This window comes from Neolamprologus multifasciatus, chromosome 22, assembly GCF_963576455.1.
Source record: "Neolamprologus multifasciatus chromosome 22, fNeoMul1.2, whole genome shotgun sequence".
Lineage (NCBI taxonomy): Eukaryota > Metazoa > Chordata > Actinopteri > Cichliformes > Cichlidae > Neolamprologus > Neolamprologus multifasciatus.
In genome coordinates this window covers 18,332,325-18,348,115 of record NC_140459.1, presented here as the reverse complement: position 1 = coordinate 18,348,115, position 15,791 = coordinate 18,332,325, and the positions used below count along the sequence as shown (strand labels likewise).

At 41.8% G+C, this 15,791-nt stretch overlaps 2 protein-coding genes across 3 annotated transcripts; one reads left to right on the top strand and one right to left on the bottom strand.

Moving 5' to 3' along the window:
* Positions 1-314: 314 nt before the first annotated feature.
* Positions 315-7,001, top strand: sgo1 (shugoshin 1). Of its 2 annotated transcripts, none has more exons than XM_085147610.1 (10): positions 315-840; positions 1,020-1,174; positions 1,708-1,916; positions 2,062-2,105; positions 2,199-2,260; positions 3,814-4,680; positions 4,808-4,939; positions 5,067-5,237; positions 5,528-5,642; positions 5,734-7,001. In XM_085147610.1, the coding sequence occupies exons 2-10, from the start codon at positions 1,030-1,032 to the stop codon at positions 5,891-5,893; spliced, it is 1,905 nt and encodes a 634-aa protein (XP_085003736.1). In that variant the 5' UTR covers positions 315-840; positions 1,020-1,029; the 3' UTR covers positions 5,894-7,001. The 2 variants fall into 2 exon arrangements, with proteins under 2 accessions (XP_085003736.1, XP_085003735.1); XM_085147609.1 differs by having other exon boundaries at positions 321-840; positions 5,459-5,642.
* Positions 6,438-15,720, bottom strand: kat2b (K(lysine) acetyltransferase 2B). Its single transcript, XM_085147607.1, has 18 exons — positions 15,010-15,720; positions 14,007-14,133; positions 13,767-13,912; positions 13,589-13,675; positions 13,307-13,488; positions 13,025-13,216; positions 12,754-12,857; positions 12,490-12,615; positions 11,607-11,740; positions 10,461-10,669; positions 10,241-10,367; positions 10,031-10,141; positions 9,785-9,928; positions 9,569-9,683; positions 8,614-8,644; positions 8,339-8,402; positions 8,163-8,247; positions 6,438-7,903 (listed from the first exon to the last, which is right to left on the bottom strand). The coding sequence occupies exons 1-18, from the start codon at positions 15,208-15,210 to the stop codon at positions 7,710-7,712; spliced, it is 2,379 nt and encodes a 792-aa protein (XP_085003733.1). The 5' UTR covers positions 15,211-15,720; the 3' UTR covers positions 6,438-7,709.
* Between the last annotated feature and the right edge of the window lie 71 nt (positions 15,721-15,791).

Sequence of the window (15,791 nt, the reverse complement as noted above, 5' to 3'; positions counted from 1 at the left end):
CTCATGTCACAGAGAAGAAGACAGGAGTCTGTATACTGGAACAGACTGTCAAAAGACCTGCTAGCTCAATAAAAAAAAAAAAATACATTGATCTAATTATTGACTGTCTTTCTTAGCTGCTGTACAATCGTACACTGAAAAAGCCACGGCAGTTTCAGGAAAAACTCAAAAGAATATGACTCAAACACTGCTTGCCAGAGGGGTGTAGGATGAACACAGTTATCAGCTCCATCCACATGCAGCTGGGCACTCTACTGAGCTCTGAATGCTCTTCTCTTCAGCAGTCAATTAGGCTATAAATGCTCATTTTGGTTGAATGAGCCTGATCCGTAATGGGTCTTAATCTAATTCCAACTTGTGAAAAACAGACGTTTACTATGGCTCTATTTCCCAGTTGTGGATGTTTTTTTTCTTTGCTTTGTTTCCAGCTGACAGGGATGATATGGGTGAAAAGGGACAGCTTGAAGCGGCAGGGATTATAATTAGATAATTGTACTTGTGTGCGGTAGTCTCCTGTTTAGTCTCAATGGAGCAGAATATGCAGACGAATAATGAATACTAAATAAATTACGTCTCCTCTGCGAGGAAACGCGGTTTGTTTTCTATTATACATAACCGCCATCTAGCGGACGGCCGTTTCATGCGGAGGAAGTGACGTCCTCTGAAATTCTTACCAATCAGCAGTCGAGGCTCTCAATTCGAACGGCAACTCTCGGAGGACGGACGGAGGCTGCGATAAAAATTGATTATTTTGTTTCCTCATTTTAAGCGCTAAATGTGTTTTTTGCTCGAGTGGTATCATATAAACGGATTGTGTTGGTGATTTAAATATTTATTGCGGTAGGTTTCATTTGGTGCTGTTTTCGAATACAATGCCAGACTGCAGTTAGTGAAAAGTGCGTTAACAAACGTTAACGGCTAGCTCGCACATTAGCTTCCTCGTGTGTTTTGCTCCGATATACCGTTTTTCTACTGCGTTAAGCTTTTGAACTGCACACTGAACTTAGCCGTAATAACAGATCCCGAGTCATGGTGAGAGAACGGACCCAGAAGAAGTCCTTCCAGCAAAGTCTGGAGGACATAAAGGAGAAAATGAAGGAGAAGAGGAACAAACGTCTGGCCAGTGCCTCAGCCCCCAGCGGGGGCAGGTCAAGGATGATGAACAAAATAAGTGGTAAGTAAATAATCTTTTGTCAATTCTGCCCACCCCCCAATAAAGTTACCTAATAGAATAGAAAACATTTGTTGTTATTGAAATAACGAGATTGGGAATGCCTCTCCAGTTTGCTGCATCCATGTTAAACCCACATTCTTGCTAATCCACGAAGTTACTGAAACACACTATAAGATTGTTTAAAAAAAGGTAGTTGGAACATAAAGCTCCTGGGTCAGCTGATTTCCAATCTGCAGGTGAAGATTTTTGGCATGGGGGATAAGTAAATAAATAAACAGAATGTAAATATAAATTGATTGTGGTAATAGAAATAGAATCTGTGAAACCCAAGTTTTTAATGAGTGTCTGCCTGAGGCCTGCAACTCAAACAGATTGTGGCCAGGCTGAGAGCTGTCGTTTACAGCTGTGTTAATGGCCTTCAGTAGAGCTTTTTTGTCAGCAGCTGAGCAGCCAGCATACCACACTGTGAGACAGTGTGTTAATATTCTGATAATGATGCTGACATTTACTGGATTCCATTTTTCTTTTCTCAGGAAGTACCTCCACGCACACCATCCTGATGGGTGTGCAGATGAACAACAAGGCGCTGGCTGTGGCCTTGCAGGCTGAAAAGGAGAAAGTGAGGCAGGCTAATGCAGTGATCCTGCAGCTGAAAAGAGAGCAGCAGGCACTCTTCCTTCACCTGCTTCTGCTCAAGAGAAAGCTGAAAGAACAGGAGGCTCTGCAGGCAAATGCTTCAGAGGTACGCACTGTCAGCTGTCAGATTTTTTATTTTATTTTTTAAATTAGGAATGTCCTAAGTTATTAGTAGACCATATGAATTATTTTGAGACACTGCACTTTGAATGTAAAAGAAAATGTATGAATTATTTATTTGCTTCGTTTAGACTAAACCTTCTACTGATGCCAAGCACAACATGCATTCAGTTAGGTAAGGTTTTAAAACTCATAATGACTTACATAAAAAATGTTATATGCCTTAAACTGAGTGAAATATTGAGATTTGCTTCCTCTTAAATTACAGAAGAAAGCGGACCAGCCAGAACCTGGACCACATCATCTGTGAATCTTCACCAGTTTGTGCAGGTATGCATAAAAATTAGAGATGGCACGATACCACTTTTTTATGTCCGATACCGATATCATAAATTTGGATATCTGCCGATACCGATATGAATCCGATATAGTGTGTTTTTTAATCAGTAAAACTGTTTTTTAATATCTTGCTGCTTTTTGTATAAGTTCATACTCAAGTTAAAAAACAACAACAACCCTAAAGCTATTCTGTTATACCTGTATGTAAAAAAAACCCCCAAAAAACACACTGCACCCAAAATATTTCATAGATCAGCAACACTGATCAATCTAATAAAGTTAAACCTACCCCATCCTCCCTATTCTGGTATTTTAAAGAGTACTTAGCAGAAATATTAAGCAACCTAACTAATAGGGTTGCAAACTCCCAGCAAAAGAAAATAGGGAACCACCCTCTTCCTCATGATGCTTAATCAATGTAATCAACTTTAATTTGATGCAGGGTGAAAAAAATTCACAGAAATAAATTATTTTTCAAGAATAATTAAATAGATTCAACATCTTTCTTCAACAGAATTGCAGACTGCACAGATGGTACCTTCCCAAAGGAAAAAGTACTACTACTAAAAAGTACTAGGGTATATTAGACTTAACAGTTACTATATACAGTAATGGACTTCTATACATTTTACATCAGATTAAAACTTTGGGTGTAAGATTCAGATAATTATTAAATAATTAAAAGCTAGATATTTTAAATGAGAATAAGAAAGAAAAGTATGTCTTTGTGCCCCCTTTTGCCTGTTCATGCCCTATCGGCCCCCCTGGCTAAACTTTGCTAGATCCGCCCCTGCATAGAAAAAGATCCTGGTCTAGAAAGTAATATTAAATAAATTCTAACAACAGCTTATCAAGCTTAATAGTGCTGCTGTTGTTCAGCCGCTGGTTTCCTCTTTCTGGTGAGAAGTGGGCCAAAAACAAACAAGAGAGACGGACTCGCGACAGAAAAGCCGATCAGCTGATCATTAAGCAGTTTCACGATTGAAGTAGCAGCAAGAAGAGAGAGAGAGAGAAAGGCAGTTGCTCTATATATCGGTTGTTAAGCTTAACGCGGGAATGCTTTACAAACATTCAGAGATGAACTTACACACTTGCTTTACTTCTCTCTGAGATAACTTCCTCGGAGATGAAATGTTTGCTAGCAGGCTACAAATACACACAGCCGCTCTATCACGTGACCACACTGCTCTGCCATGTCGCCAAGTTTTGTGAGGTGCTTTTTTGATATTTAATGGATCGGATTACATTTTTTATTTCTCTCCGATATCCGATCCAGTAATTTAGGTCAGTATCGGACCGATACGTAATATCGGATCGGTCCATCTCTAATAAAAATACTTCAATATCCCAGATTTTTGTTAGGTATTATCCATGACTGTTAATTTATTAACCAAATATATTACTTATTGGAGGTCTTTCTTTTAATATAGTAACTTTGGACATTGTCTCAATCTTATTCTTCTGACATTTGCATCTATCTTAATCGTACAGTCAAGACATTGAAATTATTTAATGTGTGTGCGTGTTCGTTTGTTTCTTCATAGACCCTCAGCTCTCTAACAAGAATGGGGATCCTCAGTGTGAAAAACAGGTGACCTTGCCATCTACAGTAGGAGTGCGGCGTCAGCGTACAGATAAAAACAGGAGGAGGTCTGAACGTTTGCAAGAACAGAGGATTCTGGGTGAGGAAGGTCCAGTTACTGGCTTTGGGTCTTGGATCCCAAGTCCTATTCGCAGTGACAGTGAAAATCTCAGTCAAATGCAAAAATTAGAAGAACCAGAGATGGCAGATCCAGGTTTCGCTGAGGAGTTACAGCACTCTACTCCTGAACCAGTGCCACCCAAAAAAAGCAGACAACAGGTCACCAGGAAGCAGACCCAGCAACAGCAGCTGTCCTCCAAACCAGAACAGGTTTCACGAAAACCCGAGAGAGGGCGCAAACCAGAGCGTGCCACATTAAAGAAACCATGGGAGAATACCAAACCCAGAACCAGGTCAAAGAGTCGGGACCGATCAGCCACACGGGCCAAAACGGCACCTCCAGCACAGGGCAATAAACTCAACACTTCACTGGGATTTAATGACACATTTGACTTTGACTGTGAAGAGACCGTCCACGTCACACCATTCAGGGCCAAGGCTGAGGACAATCAGCGAATTACACCCTTGAGTGAGGAGGCTCAAGAAACACGACAGGCCCAGGCTGAAACTTCACCTGGGATTTCCAAGCACAGTGAATCCAGCTCTTCATCTCCATCTTCTGAATCAGAAGACAGCCTTTATGTTCCTCACAAGACCAGACAGAGACCAGCTTCCCCTAACAAGACCAAGGGCATCACCACTCGTAGAGGCCGGCTCTCCAGCGCAGTCAGAAAGACGGAAAACATCCCTCCAAAACCAGAGATCACTGGTAAGCATTTAGATTTGTTTTTAATCTCAGCTTTTGTTTAATCTTTTATTTGTTGTTGGTCTCTTTTTTCTTTAACATTTGATAATTGAAGACTTTCTGGTATTTTATTGAATTTTGTTTTTTGTAGTCTTCAGAGATGAAGAGGCAAGTCCCAAGACTACAGGCTCTGAAGAGGCAGCAGGTTGCCTCAATCAGTCACCTGATTTTAGCTGTTCTAACAGCCCTGACCCTGTAAAGATGGAACATGATAATTATCAAGGTAGGTGTTTAATTTGTGCCATTAAAAAACTAATTAAACAAAAAACATAATAAACATAAACCAAAAAGTATGAAACAGTGATTAATCTGTGTGTGTGTGTGTTTGTTTGTTTGTTCTGGTGCTTCAGAGGCTCGTGGAGAAGGAATGGAGAATGATTGTTTGCTTCCTGTCAGCCCTCTGATTGAAGCTGAGATGATGAGAATAGACAATGTCCTGTCCAATTTTGGAGATTCCTCCGGTGAAGCTCCGCCACTTTTACCCCACCAAACTCCAAAGAGGCTCAAATCATGCAAGAAACGTAAGCTGTTACAGGATTCAATCCAAAACTGCATGTCCAGTTTACACATCACTGTGAAAGTGTTCTTTCTGATAAATAACCTTTTGTTGCCAACATCTTCGTGCACAAGGGGCTGGCTGAATCACCTTTTTGTTGTGTTGCACTGGTGTATGCGTGTGAATTCACTCCTGTTTCCTTTTTCCTCTTTCTCACGGTTCACGTCTTCCTTCACGTTCCTGCAGGTGGGCTTGGTGTAAGGCCAGCAGGGCGGGGCTTGAGTCTGTGTGATGTGACCAATCTGTCCCCTGCAGCCTATCGCAAATTTTCCTGTGGAGGCTCGTCTGATTCTCGATGCTCCACCCCCGTTCCTATCCGCAAGCGGCGCTGCACCATGGCGGTCAACTACAAGGAGCCCTCGTTGCACGCGTAAGCTCACAAACGCTCTCTACTGCACGTGGTTCACTGTGTTTTTATTTTCTTTGTTACTGCAAGAAAACTCAACATTTCTCCTCAATAGGAAACTTCGGCGGGGAGACAAGTTCACAGACGTGCAGTTCCTCCGCTCTCCAATTTTCAAGCAGAAGTCTGGCAGGAGGTCTGTGCAGAATCCAAGGAATTCAAGGAGTGGGCATCAGCCGTTTGAAAAGTACAATGAGTCTTTTGTTGGGTGTCGCTGAAAGTTGGTGCCTGACTTTGAAGTAATTTTTAATTTAGTTTTTTTTTCTTGTATTACTGTCAGTGAGATTTCTTTGTGATAAAGAACAACTGTGATAATTTTTATATATTTCTTTATGTTTATGTCTCTTTTAAGCTTTCATTTCTGTTATTTGTCTTTAGGTGAATGTAGTATTAGCCTTCTCAGATTTCCTAATTTTGCCATTTCCCAATTTTAAATTGTTTATTATGAATTCTTTAAGAAGTTTGTAATTCTGCTTATGTTTCTTCTACTGTATGATAATAAACTTCATATAAGTGTTTACACATCATTGTGACAGGTTAATATCTGAACACACCAAGTTTGGGCTCAACTCAATGAGGTCTGGACATCAGTTTTAGTGTTGTGTAGCTGCAAAGGAACACTGGCCATGCAAACCATTTATAGTCTGGTTCTCATCAAAGCACTGTTTCGTTTTGTTGGGCCTGAGAAGCTCAGCTGTGTTTGCAGCTGAACCCAATTAAGGCTAGCAAGGTCTTTGTGTAGGAAAAAGTGCACACACGCAATTAGCCTCACTTCTGTTTTATTCAGTCTATAAAATAGGCTAATGCTATGTCATTAAAACCAACTGTAGAAAGAGCATGAAATTATCTCTCCAGACATTACAAAAGGTATTTTTTTTTCTAAAGCTTGAAAAGTACAAACACCTTTTTTACAAAACAGTAAAAGTACATAGTATTGCACAATCTTTTCGTTTATCTCCAAAGTATAAAGTTATCAATCTCCATCTGCCGGACAAAAATAAGAAATAATAAATTAAGAACTTGCCTTAAGTATCATTCTTCTAAATTACAGCACATAAATAAGAATATACTCTAGATAATTAAATTAGTCCTTAGTCAACAGTGTAATTTCTATGTAAAACAAATTCTAAAGGAAAGGAGATGCTCTCATTCATGTTAACTAATACTTGGAAAAATAAAAGTGCATTTTGATAGTCAAATTGCCCTATGTGGCACGATAAAAGCAAAAGATTGGGTTTTTTTTTGTTGTCCTTTTTCAGTTCTGGGAAAGAAAATATATGTTATATACACATTTAAAATGTACAGTGGGGTATAAGTGCATTAAAATCTGTACAAATTTAAAGTATGTATTCCTCTTTTGGCAGGATGAACTCTTCACAGACAAACTGACTTCATTAACGTCATGCGTGCTCACAAGAGTAGAGTTTTACAGACAGGAAAACTTGGACTCTTTCTTGAACCCTTTCCTCACAGGTAACACTAATCTACCGCGCATGCGGCAATTCCTCATGACATCTCTACCTGAGTCAACTGAGAGGAGGAGGCAGACACAGAAAAGGCAGTATGAAAACAAAGATTAAGTAAGATGGGTGGTTAATCTCTGATCAGCTGTCATGATACAGTGCTTTCAGCACACAAACAACACCTGCTCTGTTTAATGTTTAACTACTACTCTTCTTTTCTTTCCATGGGCCTCGAGACACATGGTCAAATACAAAAACTACAATGCTTTTGTCTGGAAACGGAAACAGTCTTACAGTTCTTAAATGAGGCCTTCCCCTTGTGACCCATCTTTCAGGGTATTCTAAGCTACTGATTTATGGTCTAGGCCAGCAAGCATCAAACATTACAAAAGTGTTCATCCAAGACCCGTTTGCACCTTTTACATTAAGATATGTTTCTGAAACCTATCTACTCCAGAATCAGTAGTCGTGTCCTTTGCTTTGCTTGTCTTTTGCATTGTCTAAAACAACAGTTCATTGTCCCAGGACACCCTCATCCTTGTTTAGGTGAAGACAAATCTCTTCCTCTGGTTTACTTCTCGATTAGGCCCGCCTCTTTGATCTTAGTGTAGAAGAACTTCTCCAGTAGGTTGGCACACTTGTAGTACTCGCTCTCTGGAGGGTTGTATTCACGACAGTTTGTGAAAATTCGCTGCATGTCGGCCATAAAAAGCTTCCGTGTCGTGTAGTACCGGCTCTTTAGACGCTCGCTCATTGTCTTGAGGTCTGTGAAAATGTGAAATTTCAATTATGATACCTTTCAGTGGCTGGATGAGCATGGCATTTAACTAATAAACCCCACTTAGTTCATGCTTTAATACCAGCTGAATAACAACAGTAAAAGACGTGGACTTTAATAAGAAATGATCTGTCGTACTGCAAAACAATGTACAACTATGCAATGACTAGTGCAGACAATTAGTAATACACAAACTGTAACTCATCTCCTCCCCTTTAAGACAACTGTGCTTGTTAACACACGTACCCATGGGGAAGCGTATGACTTGGTAGTACCCAGGTGCTTCTGTTTTTTTCACAGGCTCCATAAAAGGCCAGGCATTCTGGTGACTCTAAAACACATAAAGCAGTCCTTTAAGAAAACTGTTTGTCTGTGTATGTGTGTGTCAGATGTAGACCACATTATACGTGTCTATCCCTCACCTTCACATGTTGGAGGATAGTTTTCAGAGTGCTATACAGTTGATCGGGGTCTTTCAGTTCTTTCCTGAAGAGTGAAAAATGGTAGAAAAAACTATATAAAACTGAGGCTAGCTAAGTGCTATTTCCAGATGTGCATGCGTGTTATTATTGCCTGCAAATTTTTGTCATTAATAAAGGCCAGAGACAATGTCTGACTGTATCATTGACGTCATTGACAAAAATGATTAAATATATAATGTGAATACATTAGCCAAATCATTAGTGGAGCATCTTACCCTTTGCCCACAGGCTTCCAGCCAGTTTCACCTGTTGATATAAATAAACTAATATTACACTCATACACCAATATGGAGTCATTCTCTAGTCACTAGAGGAAAAATAGGTCAGCAACTTCCGTGTAACCACAAAAAAAATGCTGGTGGGTGAATGATTGTACAGTAGTTGGATGACCAATTAGTTACGCAGAGGTTGAGCGTGTTGCACTCTAAACCTGGCAAAAGTCTGCAATGAATTCCCATTTAATTATAAAAAAGATAGACTCTAAACAACTTGCAGTCAGTCTTTGCAATAGCAGACATGATGCTGACTCAGTCTTATTGCTGATTTCTCACTGTCCTGACACACCAATGTTTCTATAGAGATGTTAGCTGACTGGAAGTGGTTTACAATCTGGTTCCCTTCTTCAAAGCAACCACTTCAAAGGCAGGCACATAGCGAGCTGAGTGCAATAATTTTGGTTGCCCTGCAGTCTCCAACCACTGTTTTTCTTGTGTGACATTGCAAATACTGCTTGTCTTGTTGCCACAAAACAAATTCAAAAAATTCATCATAATTCTTGCATTCACGTGCAGCCTGCTCTAGTCCTTGGCTGGTAGCCATACATACGGAAAATAACCACCCATCCAGATTTCATAGAGAACAGCCTTTAAATCCGAAAAGTATTTGATTAATTAGCTTTTAGTTCTGCTTAACCTGTCACTCCGAGGAAATTAACAAGGTTGGTGGTGATTATAGAGGTAGATGTACGATAAAGCCCATAAAAACCCAGTAGATAATATAACCAATAAGTTGGACAGCTTAATTGCACAGGATGTATGTGGTAAGTGGCCTACTTTCCTCAGCATTTAATGCTGTAATGGCAATCATTACTTTTTAATGGCAATAATCTTGTAATGTATCAAGCTACTTTTAAAAGCCAAGGTTACCCAACACTGAAAAAGAATAACATACGTATGCCAGGAATGCTCTCAATGGGAATCTGCCGGACTCCATCCTTAAAACAGGACAGCCCTGGATAGACTTTTCTGATCTGAGCCTGTTTCCTCTCAATCAGCTTCTTGATTATCTGAAGGCAACAAATGAGAAAAAAATCTTAGTTGAGGGGACAGAAAGAAGCATTTAGATCAATAAAATGTTAAAGAGTTCATTTAAAAGTCACCCACACACCTCTTTCTGCTTCTTGATGATGACAGAGAACTCGGTGTAGGGGATGCTGGGGTTGAGCTCACAGCCCATGAGTGTGGCTCCTTCATAATCCTTGATGTAGCCCACATACTTGGACTTGGGAACCTTTATGTCTTTTGAGAAACCCTGATAAGGAGGAAGTAATAATTTATCCTGGAGCTGCCACGCGCTAGCAGTTCTGCCTCTATTTATTATATTATTGTCACTAATGGCCGTTATTAATGTTACCTGTTTCTTAAAGTACCCAATGGCGTATTCATCAGCGTAAGTGAGAAAATTGAGGATTTCATGCTTTATGTGATATTCTTTCAGGTGGTTCATCAAATGTGTTCCATAACCCTGCAACCACACAGTCAGACCAGGAAAGGGTTAGAGCCGGCCATCCAGATATCACTGAATACCCACCAAGCTGAGAAATAAAGCGGGGCACGCTCTCACCTTGACCTGCTCGTTGGAGGTGACGGCACAGAAGACGATCTCTGTGAAGCCTTGCGATGGAAACATCCGGAAGCAGATCCCTCCGATCACTCTCCCGTCTTTGATCAGGGACAGCGTTTTGTGTTTCCTACCAGAAAAAAAGATGAATTTTACAGAGGGAATCTGCTTCTCTATAACCCTCTGAACTTAAGGCGTGACGATGAGGCAGAGTTACACTCACGGATCGAACACCAGCCGCGTGATGTACTCCTTGGGCATGCGGGGAAGCTGATGGGAGAACACGTTCTGAAGACCGACGAGCCACATCAAGATTCTCTTGTTGGGCTTCTGGTTTAGGGAGTTCCCAATGACGTGGAATTCAATCACGCCCCTGCGCTCCTCCAGGCGGGCGGCTTCGTCACGTGCAGAGTGAGCTGATAGCAGGCTGGTCTGCACAGACAGGAAGGTATCAAATAAATCATGGTCCAAAATTTGCTGTGATGTGCAGAGGACTTGAACATTTTGTGCAGGGACAATTAACCTATGACTAAAAAAATAAATGAGGAGCTATACAGACACATTATGGCAGCTTGGAAGGAGATCAAGACCAATTACCATGAGATCTGACACTGACAGGAAAATGATTAGGCTGGAAGGATGAGAAGATTTACAATTATCTAATGACTTTAATTCTTTTTACTCTTGTTGTAAAGTGTCAGCCTGGAAAATCTGATAGAGGCTGTGGGTCTGGATGGCATCTGTGAAGATTACATAACTGCCCTTTGCAAATCTGCAGTGCCTTCTTATTTCTCTTAAAAATCCAAGACTTGAGTCAGATTGAAAAGCATCGCAGGTGATGCCAGTTTCAAAATAAACTAGGAGTAACCCCAAAACAACTGAAGAAGAGAGCACGGGCCATTTCAGTTTGTCTTCACTTGATTTACAGATGTGAGACATCTTGACTGACAGAAAGGTTTCAAGAAAACAGCTGTGTATCAGAAGCTGGAGTAATATGTGCTGGTGTGTCTTCTCACTTTTACTTTTTGTCACATACAGCAACAGCAGGAGAAGCTGTAAAAAGGGCCGTTATCTTTCCCACTCATAGATGACACCGCGCCGTAGTGATTGGTTCAGATTTCTTATGAAGCTCGCGATTAAGTTTTTGACATGGCAAAGATAACATAACAGGGAGTGTTTTACATGAAGAGGAAGTGGAAATCATCAGGCCTCACAAGCACTCGGATACAGTTTCTGACCAACAGCTTATAAGTGGGCTATAATTATAGAAATGATAGAATTTTAGCCCAAATTACTACTTATCATATGAAGATTAAATTCATTTCCAACTAATTGGGCTCCATGCTGTGACTAAACAATAATGGGTTACCTCTGGAATGGCAGCAGGATCAGCGATAGTCGCCATAACTTCATTGATGAGGTCCATGGGGATGTCACCAACCACCCTGGGTCTCTTGTTTTCCTCATGGGAAAGGGGCTCAGAAGGTTTACGCTTTTCTCCAGCTGGGGAGTGTACACAGAGGAAAGCTCTCATTACTCAAGGGGCTTTATGTTGTAAGGTATAAACAATATTAGAGGAAAAAAACCCAACCCTCTGAGCAAGCACTTGGCAACAGTGGGATAGAAAAACTCCCTTTTAGCAGGAAGAAAGCTCCATCAGAACCAGGCTGTGGGAGAGGCAGCCATCTGTTGTTACTGGCGTTAGAGGGAAAAAGAAGAAAGCAGGTGGAGACAGAAATCCTGGAAACTGGTTCTACAGAATGAGATGTTTGAAAGCTGAAGCCTCTGCCTCCCATTCTACTTTTAAATATCCCAGGACCCACAAGTTAACCTGCAGTCTGAGAGCAAAGTGCTCTGTTGGGGTGATATGGTACTGTTGGTATGGTTGGTAAACAAGTGACGGACATCTGAAGTCTACTATCTTCAGTCTTCATTTTAAACCTATATGTACTTTGTTTGTTAGAAGCAGCTCTGGGGTTTACTTCACCTTCATGTGATGACAGATCTTAGAGGCAGCACTTAAAACAGGGTTACATTAAAAGCATAAAAATCTCCAAAACTAGAAACGATCTTAATGGACGGCTGACTTGAGTCATTTCGCTGTAAAGTAGAAACCGTTCCACTTTTAAATGTGTAAAACAAGGCTGACTTTACTCAGGTCCACACTTTTTGTTGTTGTACTGTTACGCAATAAGTTGGCTTAACTAACCTAACCTAACCCTCATGAGTAATAACAGGTTTGTCAGCAATACCTGGGCTTGGCTCCAGTACAGAAGCTGCCTTCCTGGCAGGACTGACACTGCCGCAGGTGGATGGGTCCACTGACACGGGACTGGTGCTGTAGTACAGCGGCCTGGCCACTGAAGCAGCACTTATAACTACAAAAAAAAAAAACACAGAGGAAATTGAATTTATTCAGTCATAGGCTTTAACCTTTTCTTAAAAAAAACAAACAAGTGTCATCTTGAGAGGCGTTTCGGCGAGGGTGTGGAAGGGCGTGTGGGAGGGCGTGTTACCTGTGTGGATAGGAATCTGCCCTCCCGCTGCCCCTGCCAAGAAGTCTTGGCTCCAGATTGGAGAGTTATGACTGTAAACCTCCTCCTCCAGCATTGACAAGAACCTGAGCAGAGAAATCACAACAACTACTTAACTATATTAAAACAAGCAGTCAACTTTACATTAGTGGCTACGGTCTGGTTTCATACTGAGGATGTGAAGCACATCCCAGAGTGTAACTACTTGAAGGCCTGTGTGGCTAACTGCACGTGAGCCTTCTGTATCTCTTACTTGGGAAAGTGTGTAAGAATGAGTGTGCGTTTCTCAGGAGGGAGCTTGTCCTTCTCCTGTCTGGCCTGCTCCAGCAGCTGTTTCCTCATCACAGTGAAGACAGAACGCAAAAGCGTCCGCCCGAAGATCTGAGTGGTCTCGTAGCGGGGCAGGCTGTCACAGAACTGAGGAACATTGCAGTAGCAGAGCCATCTGGAACAAGCATATCCCATAATTATCTTACAGCTTGTAACTGTACTGGTGCAGGAAAGGCAGGCACAAGATATCTGTCTACTCTGCTACCTAGTGTAGTTGACTTTGTATCCAGCTGCGTCGTCATTGGGCACCCTTTGGCGTCTTTGAGAGGGCGTTTCCAACTGCCAGTAGTTGATCTGGTTGAGAAACATCTTAGCCAGCTCCATAATGGTTTGGCGTTCTTTAGATGGCAGGTGGCTGAATTTGTACTGGACAAAATTGTTCACCCCCTATTTCGGAAACGTGGAGTAAAAGAAAGAACAAATACATCAAAAGTAAGAAAAGATCAGAGGATGAAAGAGTCCGTGCAGTGGAGACTTGTTTCTCTACCTGCTCGATGCTGGGCTTTTCAAACGGTGGACTCTCCTGTGCTTCTAACATTGGTTTACCCATCTGTAGGATGGACTTCCTCAGCAGCTGACAATGGAAAAAGATGGCGTTTGTTTAAAGCGAGCGAGATCTGAAAACTCTACCTTGCTTCAAATCGAGTGTAAAGCAATAAAATTACTTTGAAGAGGGAAAAGTAGACTTGTTTAGTGTCAGCATCCTCCTCTTTGTGAATGCACGTGTACAGATACTCCACATCCAGAACAATACCAAGAAGCCTGTTCATTTCCTCCTCTGAAACATTTTCTAGATGGGTCACATGATCACCTGGAAAGAAGAAATAAGCCAATGAAATTCATCTAGCTTACCCTTCTTGGTATTATTTTCTGATGCAGCTTCTCTGGTGGGCATGCCGACTTACCCAAAGTGTGAGAGCAGCTCCGACAGGGCTCCTGGAGGTTGACTGCGTTGGACTGCTGCTCTGTTTGAGGAGGTGTAGGAGGGGGGTTCTGACTTTTCCAGCCATTACACTTACAGGCTCCTTCAGCCTGCGATAAATAGAGGTTAAATTAGTACAAGCAGGCACAAACACGATATTAAAAGCAGCAAATGAGCAATAAATGGGGGGCAGATTACACAGAACAAATAAGGAAAACCATTCAACTTGTTAAGCTTTGCTTTTTTATTACATAAATATCTTAAATATCTTAAAAGCAAACGGCAGCTTTTCAAGGCTCTCTCAGGTTAAACGAGAGATGTTATGCCCGACTTTCTACAGTAACAGGGGGCGGGGACATGATCAGCTGAAGGTGCTGTTCTGAGCATGCGCCCTGAAACAACAACAAACTCCGCCCTCGCCAGCAGCTGTCACCCTGTCAAAACAAAGACCCCGTCCCTCTCTGCGGATCATACGCTGCATAAGCCCAATAAACTCCTCTCTGTTTACCCCCCCTGCTATGACGGACGGCACGGGGACTCTGTGAAATTTCCAGTGGAAACACGAGACCGTGCACGACCACACAAACACACACGCGTATCCAGACCTTGTGCACACAGCCAGCTACTCCCAAAACCAGCGTCAAGCCAATGTTTACGTTCACCAACCCCCCACCTTGACAGAAGCAGTAACACTGTAACAGGCTGCAGCTGCAAGGCCCCTGCTGAGAAGTCCAGATGTAAAAAAAAAAGCCCCTCCAAAACACTTAATGTGTCAAGATTTAATTTTTTTTAGTATTACCTCTTTAGTAACTGGTTCATGCATTCAAAAGAAAAAACACAAGAAACTCAAGTGCGGCAATGGCTTCCTTTGCTGTGCTTGCATTTTGAAAACTATTGCAACCAAGCCCAGGAAATGCAGCACACTTTAAGTATGAGCCCCGAAAACTACCCCGCTTTAAAGCCCTGCTTTTGCAGATGTGGCATACTTTGCAGGATGAATACACTCCGAGTTTTTCCAGTTTCTTGGGCCGAGGCGAGGAGCGTAGTTGTGCCTTCTTCACGGCGATACGTGCGGATCCTCTAGCGGCGCCGGAGCCCTCCGTGCCTCCGGCTCCAGGAGCGGCCGGAACCAGGCCCGCGGCTCCGATGGCCGGCGAACCTTGCTGAATCCCAGCGCTGTCGGCCATGATTCCCACCGAAACCCGAAGGGACCGCCAGGCCGGGGAATATTCGCTGCGCCGTCCGCTCTATTCCACAAACGGAGGATCAGACATGGCGCTCATCCTTATTTTCAATTTCTCGCTGTAGGCCCATTTTCCTCCGCTAGGGGACCTTCATGGGATAGGCCAACTCCACAACAATTCAAAGAGGAGAGGTCACAAAATGCAACCATTTATAGCAAAATTTCAAGGTCAAACGTGGTGGGAGCGAAAAAAAAAAGAAGTGGATCCATACTTTCAGTCAGGCACAGGTGACTTCCAAGACTATACTGAAAAATTACTGAAATTAATAGCAACACCATTTAGAAATATATTTATAGACCCTTAAAAATATTTTCACATCATATCAGTGAACATACGGAAATGTCTTAAGTATGCTCACCCAAACAACAATAAAAAAAGGTTAAAGTTCAGGATTGATGATGATTAGAAGCTTTCATCAGTTTCATGATGAGTATGAGGGAAGTAAAAGTATAGGTCATAACCTCCAGAGGACAAAACAAACATATATATAGAGTAGTAGACATAAGAAAAAAAAAAGCTATTGA